This window comes from Tympanuchus pallidicinctus, unplaced genomic scaffold (genome assembly GCF_026119805.1).
Source record: "Tympanuchus pallidicinctus isolate F22 unplaced genomic scaffold, pur_lepc_1.0 scaffold22, whole genome shotgun sequence".
Taxonomy (NCBI): Eukaryota; Metazoa; Chordata; class Aves; order Galliformes; family Phasianidae; genus Tympanuchus; species Tympanuchus pallidicinctus.
In genome coordinates this window covers 29,335,955-29,356,119 of record NW_026294739.1, presented here as the reverse complement: position 1 = coordinate 29,356,119, position 20,165 = coordinate 29,335,955, and the positions used below count along the sequence as shown (strand labels likewise).

Below are 20,165 nucleotides of genomic sequence, written 5' to 3'. Positions count from 1 at the left end.
TAACTCACAGGAATCTAAAGGGCTATAAAAGCAAATTTCAGAGAAAAGGCTATTATCTACACCGATAAAATCATGCTTCTGTTAGTTGGTTTATACCAACAGGTTTTAGCTTTGAGGCTAACAGAAGCTCTGTGAGTATTACCATGCTCATTGGTATTCCACTATAGCAGTATAGTGCCCTGAGTGCAGATGAAGCCTAAACTTTCATGTGTGTACCTTCCCAGCTTTGGCATAGGCTGGTAAAGATGCTTGCATGAATAAATGCTGCTAGAACTGAGGCCTTACTGATGATAACTGGAGAAGTAAGTAACTAAGTAAGAAAGGACTGCAAAAGATCTGTGTCCAAAGAATGAATTGTAAAAGCAGCAAGAGTACAAAGCTGCCAAACTCCACTTCATACAAGAGTCAAATATTAAAATCCTACAAGTGGAACTTAAATAAATCGTACAGTTTCTACCCTTTTCAGAATACACTTAATGAACAATGAAGGAAAATAAAATTGCTATTCACTGGAATGCAACATGGAGTATAAAATCATGGAAGTAATCTGATGAGGGGAAACATTTAATACATTAAACTGAATAGGGAATTAAACTGAAATTTCTGGACTACTTTTTTTTCCCATGGTTTGTAATTAATTTAATTCATCTTCCTACTTATGTAATGGCCATGTTATGACAATGTCACAAAGATGGACAATAGTTCTCTGCACATATTCAAAAGGTCTAAAATGTCTTTCACAATCAGATATATGATTTAGGTATTCATTTAAATCTCTCACTCTTTAGGTTCTTTCTCAGCAAACTATTAACTGATTTAACATATTTGTATCTTGGAAAAGTACCTTGATTGTAAAATGTGATGTGTGAAAAACAGATCCATGAATTTACACTGGGACAATTTAGAGAAAAATAGTGATTTTAGCAAATCTTGCTGTCCATGTTCTACAGATGACCTCCATACGTGTTTGTTATTACAAATTCACACAGAACTGAGGTGATAATTCAGAAGCCATAGCCAGAGCTGCTTGGGTATAGACAAAACATCCATCTTGTAATTATCAAACAAAAGGAAATTGAATTGGTTGGATATCATTTTCAAGAGGTGAATTTCACATACAAACACAGATAATGAGATTGTCATAAGCAGCAGCCTGGAGCTACATTCCTCACCTGTCTTTAAGCTTTTAAGTAAGGTGTGTCACCACTGAAATCACCAGAAACCTAGAAGTTTCCCTCAGTGTTCCTAAGTCAGTTGTTCAGAAAAAATGGAGTACTAATCTTAAAAAAACATGTTAGAGTCCAGTCCTTCAGAGATCCACAGCCCCTGTCATAATCTCTTATACAAACACATATTATTTATTGGCATTCTCAGAATTTTGCTATCCAAAATCATCTGTCAGGCATTTGAACAAAACAAACATTAGCTCCTACACAAACCTGGATTAAGAAGACTGAAATAAATATCTTACGTATGAAATAATATATATATTGAAATGTATAAACATCTGAAATGTATTTCAGAAGTTCAGAAAGAAAGGAATCATTATTCTTTGTTTATCTGTAGATTTAGAAGTGAACAATGAACAGTCAGTAGGCTATAAATCTTTCCATATGGTTTAACATTGAAAATGGGTAGGATCATTTTTCTAATGATTCTACTTACATACGAAAGTTCTGTGATGTGAAATACAGTCACCTGAATATTCATTCACTGTTATACAGTGTTGTGTAGATGGCTTTTATACAGTCCTTTAATCACTCTTACTCTGAGAGAGATTTGCAGTTTATTCTCTTTGCTCTGGATAAACTGGAGTTACTGGATAAACACTACTGTAATAAAATTAGATTTTGTAGAGATACAGTCCAGTTCTGACATTTGGTTTTACATCAGGTTTTACAGAAGTTAGAATAGATCACTCTGAATGCAAGTTTTAAATTCAAAGTGCTACAACAAGGCACATTTCGAAAAGAAGATCTTTTGCATTAACATCATTTGAAATCATTACTAATTATTACAATGAGCCAATCTGAAACATTGCAACTAATGTACTTTTTTCTGCCTCAGGGGGAGAGCGACATCCATACATGCAAATGTAGCAGGAAAAACAGGCTCTAAGGTAAGAAAAAGATTTTGATATATGTATGACAAAATTAAGGCTTTATTCTCTTGCTAAATACTTTTAAAAATGAAAATATCCAACTAGTTTTATGTAAGAAAAACCACAGAGAAATGACAGAAAAGGTTGAGAATGCTCTGCTATGAATCTGCAAAGATTGACTGAGGGTAGTAAAGACTATTTTAACTAATTTACATTTTTGCATTTTCCCTTAACATAATATATGAAGTTTGGATATTACTAGTGTAGCACTCTATAATAGGTATGAGGGTTCCTTACAGCCTCGTATAAACTTCTCATGTTTTCTTTTTTTTATTATTATTATTATTACTGTAGTTTAAATGCTGTTTTTATTGTGTGCAATGACAAATTCATATGTATGTGCCTGTTAAAGTTTTGTATGGAATAGTGAAATCTTTTTTTTTTTTAGTAAGTTGCAATAATTTGAGTACTTGGAAAAGATTTTGATCTGATAGCATTTTATTTCTACCATGAAATAATAGTGTGTGGAATAGTAGTATTTACAGCAGTAAGACATTCACTAGAGGAACAAACCAGAAATGTTTTATGAGGTACCATACAATTCTATGGCTCAGCAACTTTATGACCTGTGAAACGTGGAAGAATACAAAGAACATGGCAGACATACAAAGTCATCTGTCTACAACCATTTTGATACTGACTTTAAACAACTTTGGTTTATTATACAAGATAGTATGATCCCATCAGGAGTCTTTTAATAGCTTATAAGAATTATTTCACTTACTCTTAAATTATTAGGTGTGAATGTGTCTGTGTGGCATTTCTCTACTGCAGCAGGTGTTTGATAAACTGCAGTGTCACACAATAAATTCAAAAAGTTGGGCTGTATAGATGTTTCTGTGTTCCAGAAGTCTTCAGTCAGCCACTACTTTCTACTAGCAGAACATATGCCTGTCCTTCAGCTACTGACTGGTCTTACTGGACATGGAAAAAGAGCCTGAGAAGCATTTCACACATATTTCTCTCAAGAAATTGACTATATTCTTTTTGTTTTCTTTTGTTTTAGTAACATAAATAGTATAAAAACAATACCTTTTCATATCTATGTCTTACTTTGGATTGTTGCAGTGTCTTTCTTGATATGTGACCCCACTTCCACAAGTCCGAGTACACTGTGACCACTCAGACCAGGCAGACCAGTGGCCATTTACAGGCTTGGGTCCATGATCACCATATTTGACACACTGTCCTCTTCGACACCACTGCCAAAAGAATGCCAAAAAATATCCCATCAGAGTTAGTGGTACCTAGTAGGTGCAAAACAGAAAAAAAAAAAAAAAGTAGGACATTTAAAAGCTCAAGTGCTTCAGCCTAATAAACCAAATGTTTCCAATTGAGATAGTTCTCAGTTTGACAAGAACTCTGAAGTAGAACATTGTCCAACCTCTGAGTTTAAGATCTTTAAAGTACAAGTCTTCAAAACTGTTCTTTTGCAGAATATGTTTTTTGGGTAATGTTCTCCAAAAAATCCATGTTAACTGATGGTCCTGGGCTGTCAGAACCCCAAAACTTCCCACGTTATTTAAAAATTCTGCTAAAACGCTTCCCCTTTTGTCATTCACTTACCATATTTATACCACAAGCTGTTCCTTCTGCTGCTGGCATGAATTTTGTTTCACATCTGTGACCCACTTTATGGCACCAGAGAGATTTGCAAATATCCTGAAGAGAAGAAGAAAAAATACTAATCCTTCATCACAAAGTTGGGTCAGTTTTCCTTTTTTCTTGTACAACTTTATAAATCCTTACCAGACTTCCAAGTTAATGCATAGTAGTAAAACAAGAAACTTCCTCCTTTTGCCACCTCCCACATCCCATGAAAGTTTTCATCAAAGCTGTATTGCCTGTTCATTTCCTTAAGCATAAGGAAATAAGCATAAAGGCAAGGTCTTGGGTCTTATGTATTCAACTGCACTTCTTACGACTCCTGAAAAGAACAAATTTCCCTTTGAAACTCCTCTGGAATGATGATATCTCTTAAAGGAGGCAAAAAGCCTTCAAAGCAAATTGCCAAGCAAGGTATGGTGGATAAACAGTCCTGGCCTCTGGAAACCTCAGTGTTATTTTTACATATTTACAGCGTTACAATAATATCAATAGGTACCTTTACAAAGCTGAGGTTGCACACTTTTGCTCTTATTCCAAATTGCCATTTGCACTGGGTGTCAGCATCATACATCTGCCCTGGCAGTTTGTCAGGGTATTTATACTGTCCAGTTTGCTTAGGTTCATCAATCAGGCAGGCAGCTTGAGCTGTACTATAATGAGAATGTAGTAATAATGACTGTGATCTTCGTATCAAAACAATTTGTTACAGAACAGTAAAAACACATAGCATGGTATACAGTACTTTTAATTAGATTTATAGTCATGTACTGTAATAAGAATATCTGGTTGCAGGAGCCAAAAGATCTTGACACATCTTGTTGATAGCCTGACCTGCAAACTTTTATGGAGGCAAGAATTTCCAGGCTTTGGCTGTTGTGACAAGGAAGAATTATGTCACTTTCTTCAGTTCTCTTTATTTGCATATAATCAAGAACAAGTTAATCTATTCTGCTTTTTTCCTGAAGTGGGTTCCCAAATCAGGAAACAATGGAGACAACACAGATACCAGCTCATTTCAGTGTTCACATAGTGTGGATTGACAAACAGGAGCCTGCTGCAGCTTGTGTGCTTTAGGCCAGCTGCATCCAGCTAAATGCCAAAGCTGTGCTATGGTCTACTTTTTTTCCTTTATCTGTGTTTGAGAAACCATATATTTGGAAGATCACTTTGGATATATCTTCCAAGTGTAAGTCTCTTGGACCATACTGCACACTGGAGGGCTTACATGATTTTTTTAATTCTAAATTTGGGTAATCTGAATATGCTGCATCACTGAGGAAGGCAAAATCACCAGAGCTCTTTCTTTTTTCCCTTTTCCCTTACTGCTTTAAGATACTAAATTGGAATTCAAGCATTGGATCCACAGAACATAGGTGCTTGATTCTTGCTTACTTTAAATCCTAGATCTACAGAGATCCTCACAGATCCTTACTGGATCTCTGTCTGATACCTGTTACACACTTTTGCATAATAAAGTATAGCCTCCCTATGTACGACAAACTCAATAAAGGGAAAGTTCTACGAGAAAAGAGTGCAGTTATGATGACATCAAATGTAAACCAAAATACAGCTTGTTTAAAAGCATCACTGAATAATGCTAACACTCCAGAGAAATAGATAGATCTTCAGATCTTCTCTCTTTTTTTTTTTTCTCTCCAGGAGAAGTGTATGAAAAACTTAAAATTAAAACTTAAAACTCGTGACACGAGCTAGATCAAGAGAGAAACTTTAGGGAGAAAGTCCAGTAATGTTAATTTACATTTTGTAATGACTTTGGTAGCACTGACTGCTCTCTTTTATGTTTACTTCCTGCTAATTCTCTAACAAACCTAGTTGCTGACAGGAATGCCTGAGAAGGAATGATATGCCAGTCATTAATGTAGGATATTCATAGAAGATGAAAGCCATTCTTTTGAAATGAGGCAGGACAAAGGCACTTAAATACCATACCACCTGTATGCCTCAAAAGTCCAAGTGTGAGAGCTCAAATAGTGCACTGGTTTGAGTACATTTTAAAAGAGGTACATTTCACACTTAAGTAATTTTTATGTCTGTTCAAAAGTTCAAGCCCAGTTAGTAAGATACATTCCCTGGCTCTGGCCCAGATTTACATCTGACCTACCTGAGAAATTTGTTGAGATACTGCCTGCTGCATACAGACCAAGAAAACACTCCATTGTTTCCTGTGAGTGTGGGAGACATAATATTTCCCTCAGCTTTTCTACAAGGATTTCCTTCTCCATCATGAATCATACCAAAGCTGAAAAAGAGCCATACACAAAAGTGAAAATGTTGATTAATCAGAAGACAGAAACAATTTGAGGCAGGAGAAACACATTACAGGCAACACTTCTATGACTGAAATCCACAGAGTTGAAAACAAGCACAAAACACCACAAAAATGACAGTTATTATGAAACAAGCTCCATTTACTAGCATTCAGATTTTACTGCCTTCAGTCTAATTAGAAAAAGATAGTAATTTTTCAAGAAAGGCCCATATTGGTGATGAATAGGAGCTCTGTAGTGTGAGCCCATGACAAGACAGTGGCATCTAATTACCAGCTGCAGACTGTATGAGGAGTTTTACATTTAACCATTACTTATTTTTTCATGAAATCCTGCCTGTTTGTTTTTTCATGAATTGCAAATGAAAGTTATTATCATCTGTTTTATGCTACATCTAAAATGAGCAGATGCATTCAGTCATGAAAGCCTTTCCCTATGCTTACAAAAACAACTATTGCACTTGGCCACCTTGTTGGACGTTCCATAAGAAGCCAACAACTTACAGGATTTGTAGTCAACTGCCTCTTGCTACGAATGATATTGCTCTTTGAAGGAACACTTAGAGGCAATACAGAGAAGAATCTACTATATCACCTTCTTCAATAAGCAGATTAACAGATGATGAATTCCGCAATATCATGGTGAAACAGAGAGATACTAAGAAGTTCAAGTCAAAACTATTGTTCTTTGTCTTTGCAGTCCTAGTCAAATGAAGCAAATGAATGTCAAAATCAGGTTTATACTCTAAATGCTCTATGTTCACATCTCTAAAATATTGAGTACTTTATAAGGAAGAAAAAAGTCAGTCAACCAAACAAAAAAACTGCAGCTGATGAGTTGTGCAGACAACTGTTGTACAGAAATTACCCCAGAGTCACTATTATTACTAGTTAAGGACAGCATGTAGGGCCAGTTGAGGAAAACATGCATAGTATATAAAGAAGCATTTAGTAGCATTAATAATAAGTAAGCAATAATAAAAGCCACATTGAAAATGATAAATGATGTGGAGCTTATGATCATAATAAATTTAATTTAATAGGTTTTGTTTCACTATGTTGTATTTACTCATTATACAGGGTATTTGTGAATTTCAGTATGTTCTGAATAGAAATTTCATAGTCTGTTACTTCAACATTGTAATACATTGGCAACTTTATAAATGCAGTGTGTGCATGTGCAGAGAATATCCAATTTACTGGGCTCAGTCCTCTATTATAAATCACTGCAGGCTCATCAGTTACTGAATGTGTTGCCATCAACTGTGGCTCCAAGCATGCTAAAATATACGGCTCATTCCACAAATGGACAAAAAAAAGTCCCAACTGAGCTAATATTTTATAATCTTTTATAAGATACAATCTTTGTTCACATGCATTGCAGCCAAAGAATCCAGTTTTAATATCCACCGACATAATGGGCTCTCAACTCCCAAAGAAAATGTTAAAACTTTCAGGTAAAGATATAAAGTACTTAAATGAAACCATAAAAAGACTGTAACAAAGAGGTGTGTAACTTTCAAAGACACACGATGAGTGAAATGAGAAAACTCCAAGAAATGTCCTTTATGCATCATCTTGTCAAAGAAATACTTTTTACCATAGTATGAACTTTCATTATTTGCCACAGAACATCACTTGTTCTCCAACACAAACACAGTGTAAGAGCACTTCTTAACCTGTTATATAAACACTGATCAGTAGACAGAGATCCTGAATGTTCAGAATTGCACTGAAGTACCTCACACCTTTAGATGATAAAACAGAGTACTCTTCCCAAAGATGCATTCTGCGTATTTGTGATTGCTAGGATTTCCTGGCAATAGTTTTGAGGACATTTTTCTTCCACAAATCTCTGTATCACAGAGACCAAGTTCTGTCATTTTACACGTCACACTGGGTAGTCTCAGGAACACGAACATGAACATAGGATAATAAAGCCGGTTTGTATCTGGGGTAGATGTTTTCCAGAATGTAAGATGCATTTCATTAGACAAGAGTATAAAAGTATACCAAAGGCTGTGTAATGTAAGAATCAAAAGCAGTGGTGGAAAAGAAAAAAAAAATATCAACACTGAAGAAAAGATATTCCAAGTGTAATCTCTCAAAGTCAGTAAGAAGAAAACAAATAAGAAGGAAGATTAGTCTACCAAAAGGGGTAATTCTTGAAAAATGAGCTGTGGGCATAATTCTCTTCCTAATTCTGATGGAAGCGCATTAAAAATCTACTGAGGTCAGTGAAATTGCATTAGTGTGGCAGGAGGATCAAGCCCTACGCATTTTACATATTTGGTCCTACTGAATGCATTGGCTCTGTTCCCATGGACTTCACTTGTAGCTGGATTATTCTTTAATTCCTTGTTTCCCTTCAGATGTACAGAAACTTGTGAAAGGGTCACTCATGTAGACGTTAGGTCATAGTATATACTGTAGAGCATATTTGTACAATGAAAACTAAATAGTCCTGATTCAGCCATGCAGAAGGATTCATGCCTTGAGCAAACAACAGAATACAGTAGCACTGCTTTTGAAAGATACACAGTAAAGTGACCGTATGTCCACACTTTCTCTAAGCCTTGATTTCAGGTTTGTTCCATAGAGAGTAGTGATGCTACTGTGCTGCCAGTGGTTAGCCAGAATTCACAGAATCACAAAATCCTCGGGATTGGAAGGGACCTCTGGAGATCATTTAGTCCAAATCTCCTGCTAGAGCAAATTCCCTAGAGTAGGTTTCACAGGAAAGCATCCATTCACATACAAATTAAGCTATAGAAGGAGCAGGTGAGACTCATGAAAGGTAACTTACTTGTGTCCAGATTCATGAGCAATTGTAAAAGCCAGTCCAAGGCCTGTATCTTCATTAATGGTACAGCTACGGTATTTGCTGCACATACCACTGATAGGTGCAAATCCTGAAGGAAGGAAACAGTAGAAAAGGTTGTTCCTCTACAGAATGCTAAATACATATATCATCTGCACTGATCTTAATAACCATTCTATCATGGTGCGTAAAGATGCAATATGATTTTCTTCTTCACCAGATTTATTATGGAAAAATTAAAGCAGACTTTTATTTGACAATAAAGGAGATCCAGTATCAGAAGTTAATGCAACACAAACCTAACCATCCTAATTGCACTTTATTGGTAAAGATTATTCTTTGCCCCTACGTGTCTTTAATGTTCCCAAATAAGGGAGGAATCTCATTCAAAAAGGGTAAGTAGTCATAATATAAAATATAAAATGTAAAATATATAAAATAAAAGAAGGTCAAAACAAATCTAATCAGAATGGCTCGTAAACATTTTCAAAATCCCAAATATTCCCTCCAGAGGTGATAATTCAGAAGAACATCTTCAATGCAATAATTCTGGAAATCTTTCTCTGCTAGGCACTCCAAAGAAAACTATGTAGTATTAATACTGCATGGTAGTACTGCTTTTTCCTGTTCAACAAGTCTAACATTATATGCAAAAAATGACTTTTCTTATTTTAAGACACTGCAATGTCTATAAATGAAGACATTGCTGTTCACATCCAGAAGTTTTCAAATCATACCTAAAGTATCACAGGGCTCATTTTTCCAGGAGCAGATATCAAAACCTGTAAGCAAGATGGCATGGTCGTGGCGCTTTCCATTCTTCCCAACTAGAGCAGATTGCCATTGACAAAAGCTATTCAGTGACTGGTCCGCATGGTGGTTAATCAGTAATCCACCCTGTAGATATTTCAAAGACAGAAATAAGATGCTTCCATCAGTGCTTGAGAAAGATCACTGAAGGAAGAAGAGTTAGGTAGGGAATAGGGATTTTTCTTTCTCTATGTGAACTTATGCATTCCTATATTTATTGTTTGTGAGGACCAGCTGGTGAATGAATGTATTAGAATTATAGAATAAAACTGAAGCATTCCCCAAATAATATTTTCAGAGTCAATGGTTGGAATTACAGCATACAAATACATTTGATTCCCAATTAAGCTGAATGCTGAAATATTTTCTACCTTGTGATTAGTATGTGTGATACTTCTCTGGAGGACAAATATTATCCAGGTAAATGAATACCTCACAAATTTCTTTTCATCAGAAAGGTTTTTTCTTCTTCTCTTTCAGGACCATTGACAAAACAGTCAGCTCCATTCCCACTTCTGCTGTATGCTGTCTACACTCTGACTTTTGACTCCTTCCTTCTGATTATCACACTGGAGAGCTTAGTTCAAAACCTTTCAATGTATTTAAATGATTCTTAATTAGATTTCTCTTTACAGCTCTCTCTAAGAAAATGCAGGATTACTGTTAAGATTTATCTTAAGGTTCTAAAGAACATTTAAGTGAAAATTAAGATTTAATATTAAAAAATGGAAAAACATGGAATGTAGAAAACATGCTTTTTGAGGTTTTTGTTATTTCAGTGTTCTTCTTACATTTTATATCATAACAAACTCTAATGAAAGTTCACATACGTAAAATGGGAATGTCCAGTGTTCCTTGTGAACAGTATGAAACAAAATATACACCACAAAAATTCTGACACAACTCACAGGCTCTTGTTCCAAAAGGAGGAGGCTCACAACGATAATGTTTATGTCACTTCCAATTGTTCCATCTTTAAACAGACTAGAAACCTGCAGTGATTATTGAAGAAGAAACATCAACTACATATATAAAAAAATCCTTTTAAAGTAGACTAGACGCATGAATTGAGTTATCAGGTTCAGCTTCAACTTTCAGTACATTAATGAAATTATATACCTTGTAGGATTAATCCAAACCCAGAATTATGCCCCAAACCTCTCCACTTATTCAAAATGAATTTTTATTTCTCATGAATGACTGCTTTGTACTACACGATACACATTTTAGAATTTAACATTTTTAAATATTTTCCAAACATTTATGTTCTTTACACGACAGTGATCTAAAACCCTTTTTTTTAAAAAGCTTCTTGACCTAAGTAATACACTAGATGACACCTGAAGAAGAGTTTGTGTAAGGTGTGCATGCTCTTTTGGTATCACCATTTGTATAATGAAAGATACGAGTTTGACAGGACAATATTCCACAGGAAAAATGTCAGAACACACTTCAAGTACATCAGATCTTACCATATTCATAACTGTTAAAATATATGTTGTTACATTTTCCTTGCCATGTTTCTCCACCATTTTTTTATCTGCCACAACAAGAGTTTCAACATTTAGACTTCCATTTTTCTGAATTTTAGCAGATGATCTTCTGAACCTAGCAGAAGTCCCATATTCATCTGAACGAATATATGTCTCTTCTGTGGGTGGCTTAGGTGCATCTAAAAAGAAATAAAACTCAGTTTGGGGAAGGGTTCAGATCATTTATGAGCAGTTTTCATCAGATAAGGAAATAACAAAGATTTAGAGCCTTAGATTATTTTTACAGTATGTAATACTTCTGGACAGGAAGCTCTTGTATATTTATCAAGAAGATTTGATTCCTTCTTCAGGGTAGGATGATTACAAGAAGAGAACTAAATAAGAAAACCACACACATACATATAGTGTAAAGTAAATAAATAAATAACCAATATAATAAAATGGTGGCATCTGTAGGAAAAAAATAAAAATAAAAAATTAACAGAATACCCACATTTGGCCTGTCCTGAGGAGTTTGGGATGTGCTACTTACATAGCAGGGTTCATAAAAAAACTCCACAACAGATGTCCACTACCAGCACAGAAAGGAAATACCACAAAAGTAAGATTCTTGTATTTCTATTTACATGTTCTGTAGACTAATCTACAAGCAGTAGAATTTTGCTCTTGGATGAGCTTCACTGCTGCTAATAGAACCTAAGCAGAAATATGTTTTAAGCATGGTCTACTGACTAGTCACTTTTTATGATCTGAAGCCAGATTGTGAGAAGGAGTTTGAAAGATGATTATCTTTTCCAGCCCTTACAAACTCCCAACACAGGAAATTTTAAAAGATGGTGAGTTGGTCAAGCTGTCTTTGTGACAGACTGCTCTTCCCTCCTACTGTTCAGCAAGCATTGATTCATTCCTAGGTTAGGTTAAATTAACCTTAAATACAGGCAGTATTAATAGAATTGATTTCTGTTCTGCTGCATACTCAGTGCTTGTGCATTTGTTTTTTCAAGCTAAAATTTTCTATTCCAGGTGGCCAAATTAGATGTTCTCATTTAATACAGGAACCAGCACTGTGTAAAAGCTGAGGAGGACATGAATAGTTCTGAATTTGGACAGGCAGTAATAGAGGGTAGAGTGAATAAGATGTAAGAGACTCAAGTGAACAACACAAATAAAATAAGATACCACAGAGCACATGAGCTATTCTAGCAATATTTTGTTTGCTCTGAAGCAGTCAGCACAAAAACCAGATAGGAGGGAAGGCTCTCCTGTATGTAATGAGGTAGCTTTGACCTACCTCAGAATGCACAAGTTTACAATTTGAATCACAGCACCTGGCATTGAAGCCTAGCTTTCAATTCAGGAAACAAGACTTCTGAAGAAGCAGTCAGTTTTTAAAAAGCAGTTTTCAGGCTTCAAATAGGCCTCAGTCTCAGACAGCCATCATTTCTAAGATCTCCTTTCTCATTCCTTCCCTTCTATTTGTTTTTTTCTCTGCATTCCCTTTATGGCTTTTGGAAAAGGAACTTGCTCACTTGCTCAAGCAGGAAGCTGGAAGAATATAACTGGATTGACAATATCTTCAATACTGTGAGCAATCCTAAATCCAAAAGACCCTTATTAAGAAATTCAAGTTAGAAGCAGATCAGCTTTCAAAGAGACTCAACTGAACATTCGAAGTACACATATAGAGTCCAAAGGGACTCTAAAATGCTTAGAAATCTGGGGCCTAATGAAAGACTCAGAATAGACCTTGGCAGGATAATATGTTTCAACATGTTTTTTAGGAAGTGGCTCCAAAATTTTATTTAAACAGTTTAGTTAGGAAGTTCTCAGTTGCTGAAAATTTCATTATCATATGGTGAGTTCCGACAGATTTATTCTCCATCCTTCATAAATGAATGATTCAGAAAGCTTCTCCTCCATCTTTAAGCCTAATTAATTACATTTCCCCAAACTAACAGGGAACAGTTCAGGACTATCTGTGGAAGAGCAGCAATCTGAAACAGAATACCTTACTGAAAACTATGTAAATGTCAAAAAAAAAGTCAGGCAAGGGATCTTTTGATCTAGATAAACTAAACAGTGATTCTGATTGCTTAATAAAGAAATTATGAAGTCAATTTAAAGGAATAATCACATTTCCCATATCTATTTCTCTTTATAGCCATACTATTTTAAATTATTACATCTCCATCACAAAGCTGACTAAACTGCAGCTATCACCATACAGTCTCTAAGAGCCACTATCTCAAACAAGGAGAGAAAGTTTCCTTACATACATTTCTTGCGACGTCCACAAAAATGTTGCTTTCGAAACCTTCCATGATGGTAACCATTCGCTTGCGCGTGATACTTGTGGTAAATGTGAGTTCTATGATGGCCAAGAGAAAAGGATTTGGGATTGGACTCTACTGTGTACCGGTGCACCTTTTCTTCAGCTGTTCGTTTATATAAGACGTGAGGATGGTGCCCAGCAGGTGATGTGTAGTTGTGCTCCTGCGCCAGCTGCTGAGGTAATGGAGATATAAGGAATTCGATCTTCCGTGTCCTTATCAAACCTGACTAAAAAAAGGAGCACAAATTAGAGGACGATTGTCAAAGTTTACAACTGGAACGTGCTAGCTCTTAAAGTGATCTTCCAAAGCCTCTACACAGACTGAAACGTGGTCCTCTAAATTGGATTTACTCAAGATTTAATCTGGATAGTCCTCCCAATTAAATATACATTGTTTCACTTTGAATATGGCCAAGTTTATGTTTGGTAGCACGGAGAACAAAAATGTTGTACCCCACAGTATTAGCATAGCACTTTCGCACAGTGTTACAATTAACTTTTTAGGCAATATTAATGCTGGTATCACGTTAATCTAAGCAGAAATCTAAGCATGTTATGGTGCAGCCGTACAAAAATAAAGCATCTAAAAATTTGAGTGCCATCATTCAGTGATCAACTCCCAACAATTTAATCAACTTGAAGCTATTTACAATTTTTGTCCTCATACAAAAAAAAAAAACAACCTGATCAGTGAAATCAAGTATCTTGTCGTTTTCTTTCTTGGAGCCCAGAAGACCGAAGTATGGGAAATCTATGTTGTATTTTTCACATAGTGTCTACACATAAAAATCCACATGTGATGAAGTGTTTCCAGGATCAGGGCCAGAGAAATGTGGGTGGCACTGAGGAAGTATTTCCATGCAGCTCATTAATCAGTTATGATTTTATTTCATTTCTTGGTTTTGTAAAACATGTAGCAATAAACACGCCTTTTTACCAAGTCAAAACCCAAGAAGTTTCATCAGGTAATTCTATTACATTATATATGCAATACTAGATACAGATTTTTGTTTTGCATCAATGAAGCTCTACCATGTGCCAACACTATCCTGCCAAAAACTGACATCCCATGAGAACTACATATCTCTAATGCTTCAGAAAAATATGTGCAGACACACAAATGTCAATTATAAACCATCTTGTCCAACTTATCAAGTCCCAGCTCACAATTCTATCTCCTTTCTCAAAAGACATTCTCTGAAATGTACACGTTAGACAGGTATTCTCTAATTTCACCTCTGAAATCGATGCTTTTCTTTACCCAAACCTCCTGCATCCAGAATGCCAGAGGTATTCAAAAGAGAACAAATTTTAATGCCTAGTACAAGCCCTGTTTTTTTTAGTGATTTTTGAAATTTTCTGCACTTTCAGAACTGTATCCCATGAAGAAAAATCAACAGAAAATGTAAAGCAAGTAAAAATGAGAAGTTACATGTAAAATCTTCACATCTTTAACTGTCTACTAAGTCAATACTAAAACTGAATTTAAGCGTATTCCAGTTAAAAAGATATTTCAGAGACATACAAGCTCTCCATAGACTATAGTCAGGCACTATGCACTCTGCAAGGAAATTCACTTCTGTTTTACCAACTCAATTGCATCTTCATCATGCTCTCTGGTATGGAGTCCTAATGATAATACTGTTAAAATCATATTGTGTTCTTTATTTTGACAACATAATTGATGCCATATTATTAACTGGGATGGTCTGTTTGACTCCTGAAAATTCATATAAAAATAAAAATAGATCATACTATGATTCACAATTTACCCCCTCTCCTTTCTTCTACACAAATTCATAATAATATATCTACATCTACTTGACATTCTAAATAAAGGCTAAAATTGCCTCTGTTGATAAAAGAGAGGGAACACAGACAAGAATTTAGTTTGTCTGCTCACTGCAATAAGTTGGCATATTTCAAATGTCAATTCTCATTTGGTAATGGTAAAGTACTTTCCTGTAGGAAAGAAGACTAATATTTTAATCTTTGTGATGCCACTATACAATTTAAAAGTGGTTCTGAGATGCAATCTTTATCTTCTGAAATGTACTGGTAACTGTGAAGTGCTACTTTTTTTTCTTTCTGCTGGAAAACAGAAATACAGTAAATCTGGTTTTTATTTCCCCATTTTAAAGATTTCCACATCTGAAATTATTCCTGTAGGATTCATTTTGTAAATGAATCAAACCATATGGAACAAAGGATTTTCTGCATTTTCCTATAAGAAACCATCCCTGATGTACACCAATTTGCACCAAATGTAGCCCCAAATGTAATTTCTGTATTTAACATCATAAAGGCAGATTAAGAATTGTGGGAGGGAAAATAAAATAAAATAAAATAATAATAAAAAAAAGCAGACTGAATTCTGTACTTCTTGCATATTGCTGTACCACTTTGTAGGCTGTCATCAACAGAGTGCCTTACAAACGTATTCATTTTTTTCCAGTAGGAATGATCCTGAATGTCCCATAAGACTTATTTTTTGGACTTTACATCAGATGCATCCTTCAAATGGTAACATCTAGTCTTACCAAGTCGCCATCAAGAAGAAAGGAGAAGTGCCATGCAGCAGTCTGGACACTCAGTCACAGACCATTCTCCATTTCTTTCCATTTCTTTCAGGTATGTGATGATTTCAATGAATCACATGAAAATAATCTCTTTGGTATTTCAAAAGCAATGCTGAGAATGCTGATCTGGCTTCTGACAGAGGCACTCCTCTGGGTTGGTGCAAAGTGGGCAGCAGGGCAGTAACTGCCAGATACCCTTCTTATAGGTTCTTGAGTGCTTTGGGTAAAGTAAAATAGTCTGCGACTGTGGCTGGAAAATATGCCAGCTGAGAAATACTGGAGCACAGAGGCAGGATACTAGCACAGAATCATCTTTTCTAACTTCCCACTGCCAAGGGATTTCAGCTCCTCGAAGCAGACTGGGTTTTGGCTAGTCTGTACTTCTGGGCAGTGTCAGTGTCCTTTGGAATTTTTCCTACACATACTGTAGGAATCACTGTAATCATCAGTTAGATGCAATACATTTCTCCACCTCAAGTAGTTCAGTAGATGAACAAATATTGTCAAAACTGTCATGGAAATTTTAAGTATTAGGTTTTCATATTGCCAGCATAGCTTTAAGTATACATGTGCTTTTCCTTGAATTAGAAGTCAATGATACCTTTCCATTAACTTTGATGGTTTTGAGACCAAGCAAGAAGAGGAAAAGATAAGTCCAGACCCCCTTTTTTTTTTTCTTCAGATTCTCTGCACTTGGAACACCAAGAGAGAAAGCAGCATGGCAAAATCTAACATTTTTAACAAGTCTAGACAACACAGCATGAAATTGACAGGGGACTCCCTCTGTGTCACTGTGGCTATCATTAGCAATAGCAGTGATTGTGAGAATATAGTGGGAAGGGAAACCCAAGAGACTGCTCAGTTGGAATCTGCTGCTCTGTAGTTCTTCCTTCGAAACACACATTTGGTGTCCTTCTTCAAGGCATCTTCCACACCACTGGGAAGTAAATTGAAAGACTGTGTAATTGAAAGATCTGTGTAGGTAGCAAATAATTCAGAATCAATACATTGGAAGAACTTACAGTTTGTTTGCAGAAAAGCTGAGAGAAGATTGGAAGGCAACATTCTTCCCACTCATTATGTGCAATGAAATGTTTGCTCAGCTTTGGGCTAAAGAAACTTTCAGACAAGAATACATCTTCGTAAGATTCCTAAATATCATGGGCCTAACAATAAGATAAGGCACTTGTTCCATTGTCTTGGTGCAGTTCAAAAGGAGGACAAATCTCAAAGAGAAGTTTAGAGATGGGAAATGATAAAATTTCAGCTTCAAGATATTTTAATATTATTCTAGAATAAAAACTGAAGAATAAAGGGAATTGTTTGAACTACCAAAATTTAATTTTAGCCATTAAAAACTAGATAAATCTTCCACTGGTCTCAAACTCACTCAGTAGTCTTGATAGAAAAAGGCAGAAAAATGTATGTTGAAGACTGTTCTCATTCTGCCTTTTAGTATAACTGCAAGTGGCTGCTTCCATTTCCTTCCTCTGTTTTCTTAGACTTAGTGAACAGTATTGGAGCTTACCAGCCAGTAAATCTAATTCATTTGTATGTTTCAGGATCTCTAAGAACCAGACCCTCCATAAGAAATGCAATATTGACAGTGAGGGATACACCATGCAGAGAAGTATTTTTGGGACTTCTACTTCTTGCCTTAAAAACAACAAAAAACCCTACATTCGGAGATAGTAAGGAAACCCTTGCTCTCAACCAGAAGTCTCGTGGCTATCATTTCTCTATTTGCATGTAAGATCCTTTCATTAAATGCTAATAACATTAAATGCAACAGCTTGGCTACACGCATAATAAAGTTACAAGAGTTTCGTAATTGAGATAAAAAATCCAAGTAATGAAGTAAGGAGCATAAAGAAATGAAACAGAAAATTAAAATGTGAATAAATGAACTGCAATGTCTCTGCTTATCAAAACTACTCAATACTGACTGAGGCAAAATTGAATTATGGTTCGTATGACCAGGAGTATCTCAACTAAACCAAGTGTTAAAAAAAATGCATAAACTATCTAAGCAATATAAGTCATTTCCAGAATGCTTTATTCAATGTTATGAGCATATAATAAAATTAAGTGTTAAAAAACATTTTGTCATAACTGGTGGCTGTTAAGACTGCGGCCAAAGAAGTTAATGAATCCTATTCCACTAGGTGGGTGTGCATGTAATCAAGATGAAAAATCTCTCAAAAAGGAAGAGTTAAATGTAGTTACACCCATTAAAATTGCTCCAAACATTCATGCAAAGTTTTAAGAGATTTGACACGAGGCCAGTCGAAATTGGCATAAACCTTTACACAGACAGCAGTGGACATTGATCCAAGACTTCTGTTGTGTTATTTTCCAACTGTCCAGCTCTTAGAAAACACAAATCATTGATTCAAACATCTTAACGAGAGTTACAGCACGTATCAGAGGCACAAAGTACAGCTTTTACTTCCGCTTAAATAAAAGTGTAAAATAAGAACTTTTTTGAAATAGAATAAGAAGACATGACCTAAGAATGGTTTCTGGTTATTTAAAATTATCTGAGGTCCACAACTATAAGTTTCTTTTTATCTAGTATTCACAGTATAGTATTTTTGGAACCAGCTAATGTCACAGCATCCTGGAATCTTTTCCCATCGTTTTTGTAGTGAAAACTCATGAAATCATATTGCCATATGTTGCCCTAGGGCCCATACTTGCCTCCAAAACTGGGCAAATGTCTGCTTTCAAAAACCAAGATACTGTACTGAGTGCCAGAAAAAGGGAGAGGTCCCCCAACACACTTGTGCTTCTGCTCAGACTTCACCAGGCTGGTGGAGAGATGAGTCCTTTTCCTTGGGTTTTAAAGGTGAATAATGGTGGTCTTTCATGAAGTACAGAGGTGACCTTTGTGTTTGAGATCCAATTCTGCACATGGTCTAAGGCAGCTGGTGGCAAGCCAACCTTGATTAGAAGCAAAGTAGCTGCTGAGAAACTGGGTTTATGAGCTCAAGCATGGCATAATGTTTGCACATCCACATGGTGTTTTGGAATGGAGATAGTTCTTGGCCAGCAGTTTGGAGAACAGCAACAGGCATTTCAGATCCACTTCAAATGCACACTCAGACCTGACAGTCCCCTATGTATATAGCAGCAGCCTGATACAAAATTTTCACAATGCAGGGTAAATGTGCCGGTTGTTTATAATGAATTTTGGGAAAAACCTTGAATAGGGGGTAGTGATCCAGCTTTGTTATACATAGCACAGAATTTTTGTTTCTCCAAAGCAAAGATATTCAACCAATAAGAGTAGAAGGTTGTTCAAAGCAATGCCACATCATGTAAGCAATCTAAATAAATATTTATTTATAGAATGTGTAATGGAAGTAGACTCACCTCTTGGGATAGGTTCAATTGGTAGTCTGAAAAACATGCAAGACTACAACCTGACTACAGTGATAAACCAAATTATTTCCAAGAATTATAGCCAGCAATATAGTACATGGTGACCTGGAATTAGAGATACCTGATATCACTAACTGACTTTTTGAGAGATGGGTTATTGAGTACCTCTCAGGTTAGGGTCAAAATGTTAGTGCTCTGGAAACTATAATAAAAATGAGCAAATTAAGATGTAAAAGTGAGTAGAAAAAATACATGCTACATATCTGGCAAAGCAGAATGGAGGAGCTGAATTGCAGCAAGTATAGCAGAGGTGAAAGATATCTTTACCCTTGGGAAGCAGCACGAGCAAACAGCCAAACCAATGGCAGTATATCACGGTAATTAAAGAAGTTTGTTCACTCTGCTATGACCTACAGCCTTCTGGGTTGTAGCTGCAATGGAGACAGCAGCAGCTAACAGAGTTAAGGCATATTTTGCCTCTATATGGTGCTTCTGCTCCCCTCAGAAGGGCATTTCAGCCATGTGCCCATGTTGTTGAAGCACAGGGTGAATTAAAGAAGGTTCTGAGGCACAGCAACAGGGACACAATCCATGATTTTCCATGCTAGACATCCAGGAGCTCCTGTTGAACTGAACATTGTCTCTGGACTGCAATACTTTCAGGGTGCATTTATACCAGTTTGGGAAAGA

The 20,165-nt window shown here is 35.9% G+C and overlaps 1 protein-coding gene across 3 annotated transcripts in view; it reads right to left on the bottom strand.

Annotated features, from left to right (window-relative positions):
• The window catches only part of ADAMTS18 (ADAM metallopeptidase with thrombospondin type 1 motif 18), a 68,510-nt gene that overhangs the window by 28,040 nt on the left and 20,305 nt on the right, over nt 1–20,165 (bottom strand). For 2 of the 3 annotated variants that reach the window (XM_052686139.1, XM_052686141.1), the window contains exons 4-12: nt 13,457–13,739; nt 11,160–11,359; nt 10,596–10,679; nt 9,615–9,774; nt 8,863–8,968; nt 5,892–6,029; nt 4,266–4,419; nt 3,728–3,823; nt 3,215–3,363 (exon numbers count right to left, since the gene is read on the bottom strand). In XM_052686139.1, the coding sequence (XP_052542099.1) occupies nt 3,215–3,363; nt 3,728–3,823; nt 4,266–4,419; nt 5,892–6,029; nt 8,863–8,968; nt 9,615–9,774; nt 10,596–10,679; nt 11,160–11,359; nt 13,457–13,739 (1,370 nt within the window). Of the gene's footprint in view, nt 1–3,214; nt 3,364–3,727; nt 3,824–4,265; nt 4,420–5,891; nt 6,030–8,862; nt 8,969–9,614; nt 9,775–10,595; nt 10,680–11,159; nt 11,360–13,452; nt 13,740–20,165 lie in introns of those variants that run through there. The other variant, XM_052686142.1, reaches the window with a different exon arrangement.